Genomic DNA, 2,448 nt, shown 5'->3' on the forward strand with positions numbered 1-2,448 from the left:
ATTGCTGCTAGCTGTTAATTTTACCCGAACAGAAAAACTACTGTCAATAATAATGCCCCAGATTCAGAAAACATGCTGATCACGACTACTATAATTAAGCAAGATATGCATGCATCCTATATATGTCAGGATTTTTAGCTGTTTACAATGGTGAAGTGATGAATCTAATTATAGTAATGCACCCCTTCCAATTAGAAACAGTCTGAAACAATGAGTCATGTGAAAAAACAAAACACCTAGATAACACTACTTGATGTATCATATGAGATTCCTCACTAATTAACATGAACTGGTACTAGCTAGAATTTTGCACTCAAAAGCAAAAAGCTACAATGTCAAAATAAAATCATCTCAAACTTAATTTGTTTCACCCCTAAAACATAATCAAACATAATATGGGGAAGGAATTAACACTAGTACAATATCAATCAAAAGCGGTTGTAAATTCTAGCTAATTGGTGTCGTCGTCGATGGCAACGACTGAAGAAGCTGCAGGAGGTGCTGTGGCCTTGTACTTGTACCACTTTGCTATCCAGAGGTAGACGATGAAGTTGATGGCGCTGAGCACGGCCAGCACCCAGTAGAAGTAGTCGAGGTGGCCGCGGTTGAGGTTGTCGTCCGGGATCCACCCGAGGCCGCCGTTCCTCGTCGAGATGGCCGTCACGATCACCACCAGCAGCGTGCTCAGGTAGTTTCCCAGCGCGTTAGACGTGAGCGACAGCGCCGACCCCATGCTCCTCATGGCGTCCGGCGACTGGTCGTAGAAGAACTCGATCTGCCCCACGAACGTGAACACCTCCGCCGCCCCCACGATGAAGTACTGCGGCACCTGCCAGAAGATGGACATGGGCAGGTACTCCTTGGAGTCCAGCATGCCGTGTGTGGCGGCGACGTGGAGCCTGACAACCTCCAGCACCCCGGCGGCCACCATGGAGAAGATGGATATCACCAGGCCGATGCCCATGCGCTGCAGCTGCGTGAACCCGCGCGGGTGGCCCGTGATCCGGCGTGCGGCGGGGACGATGAGCCGGTCGTAGGCCAGCGCCCACACGATGACGGCGATGGTGTCGAAGATGGAGAGCGACGCGGCGGGGATCTTGAAGGAGGCGCCCATGCGCGGGTCGAGGGTGTTGCCCTGGAGCACGAACATGGTGCTCATCTGGCTGTACACCGCCGACATGACGATGCCGCTCGCCCACACCGGCAGCAGCCGCACCATGCTCTTGAGCTCCTCCACCTGCGTCACCGTGCACAGCCTCCACGGGTTCTCGTCCTCTTCTTCAGCGCCGCCGGGCGTCGTCACAATTACGGCGGCCTTGTCCAGGCACCTCAGCTGATCCGTGTGCTCCAGCCTCCTGCTGCCCTCGATGGCGGCCTTGCCGTCCGGCGAGGCCACCTCGTGCAGCAGGGAGGCGTCGGCGGGGAGCGGCACGTGCGACTTCCTGCAGGCGGCGACCAAGACCTGCAGCATCCTGGTGAGTGGGCTGCCCCCGGGCTTCTGGTACCTGTAGAGCCTGCTGCCCATGAGGAAGCTGACGACGGCGACGGCCATGGCGGCGGCGGGGACGCCGAATCCCCAGCCCCAGCCGACGTTCATCTGGACCCAGACGAGCACCGAGGAGGCGACGAGGGCGCCGACGTTGATGGACATGTAGAACCAGTTGAAGAAGGAGCTCTTGCTGCGCATCTCGCGCGGGTCGGCGTCGTCGAACTGGTCGGCGCCGAAGGAGGAGACGCAGGGCTTGATCCCGCCGGTGCCGACGGCGATGAGGTAGAGCGCGGTGAAGAAGGCGGCGGTCTGGCCGGCGGCGGGCTTGCAGCCGGCGCAGTCGGGCGGGCGGAGGCCGGGCACGGTGGCGGTGAGGGTGAGGAGGGCGAGGCCGGCGATGTAGAGGGACATGAAGGCGGCGATGGTGCGGAAGCGGCCGAGGTAGGCGTCGGCGATAAAGGCGCCGAGGAGGGGCATGACGTAGCAGGTGCCGGACCAGTTGTTGACGTTGGTGGCGGCGGCGGCGTTGCCCTGGTGGAGGCGGTCGATCATGTAGTTGACCAGATTGGAGCTCATGCCGTAGTAGGCGAGCCGCTCGCAGCACTCGTTGGCCAGGATGAAGGGGCACGCCCTCCAACCCCCCGTCTTGCCCCTCACCGCCGGCTTGCCGGAGAGGTCCGTGGTGCCATCCATGGTCGTCGCACCCGCCGCCATCTCGTTCGTTGGGGGTGATCGATGAGATCGCTTGATTTTTGTTGTTGAGGGAAGGAATAAACGTACGTAGCTATGTTGGTACGTAGAGATAGATAGATATAGTAGGTTGGGGCGATCCGAGTCTGATTCCATATCGATCGCTTAATTTGATCCAACGCCAACTCCCTCCAGCCCATGAAAAAAAAAACATTTATTACCTAGGAAAAAGTTGTCTTAAATTTGTCTACATATATGTATCTGGACAC

At 57.6% G+C, this 2,448-nt stretch overlaps 1 protein-coding gene across 1 annotated transcript; it reads right to left on the reverse strand.

The window, feature by feature from the left end:
• Positions 1 to 335: 335 nt before the first annotated feature.
• Positions 336 to 2,228, reverse strand: LOC119294362 (protein NRT1/ PTR FAMILY 8.2-like). The gene has a single exon (XM_037572561.1). The coding sequence runs from the start codon at positions 2,201 to 2,203 to the stop codon at positions 452 to 454; it is 1,752 nt and encodes a 583-aa protein (XP_037428458.1). The 5' UTR covers positions 2,204 to 2,228; the 3' UTR covers positions 336 to 451.
• Positions 2,229 to 2,448: the final 220 nt, after the last annotated feature.

Source organism: Triticum dicoccoides, chromosome 4B, assembly GCF_002162155.2.
Source record: "Triticum dicoccoides isolate Atlit2015 ecotype Zavitan chromosome 4B, WEW_v2.0, whole genome shotgun sequence".
In the NCBI taxonomy this organism is placed as follows: Eukaryota; Viridiplantae; Streptophyta; class Magnoliopsida; order Poales; family Poaceae; genus Triticum; species Triticum dicoccoides.

Bases quoted from the DNA above. Each gene is read 5' to 3' on its own strand.
- LOC119294362 (XM_037572561.1), bottom strand. From the start codon at position 2,203: ATGGCGGCGGGTGCGACGACCATGGATGGCACCACGGACCTCTCCGGC.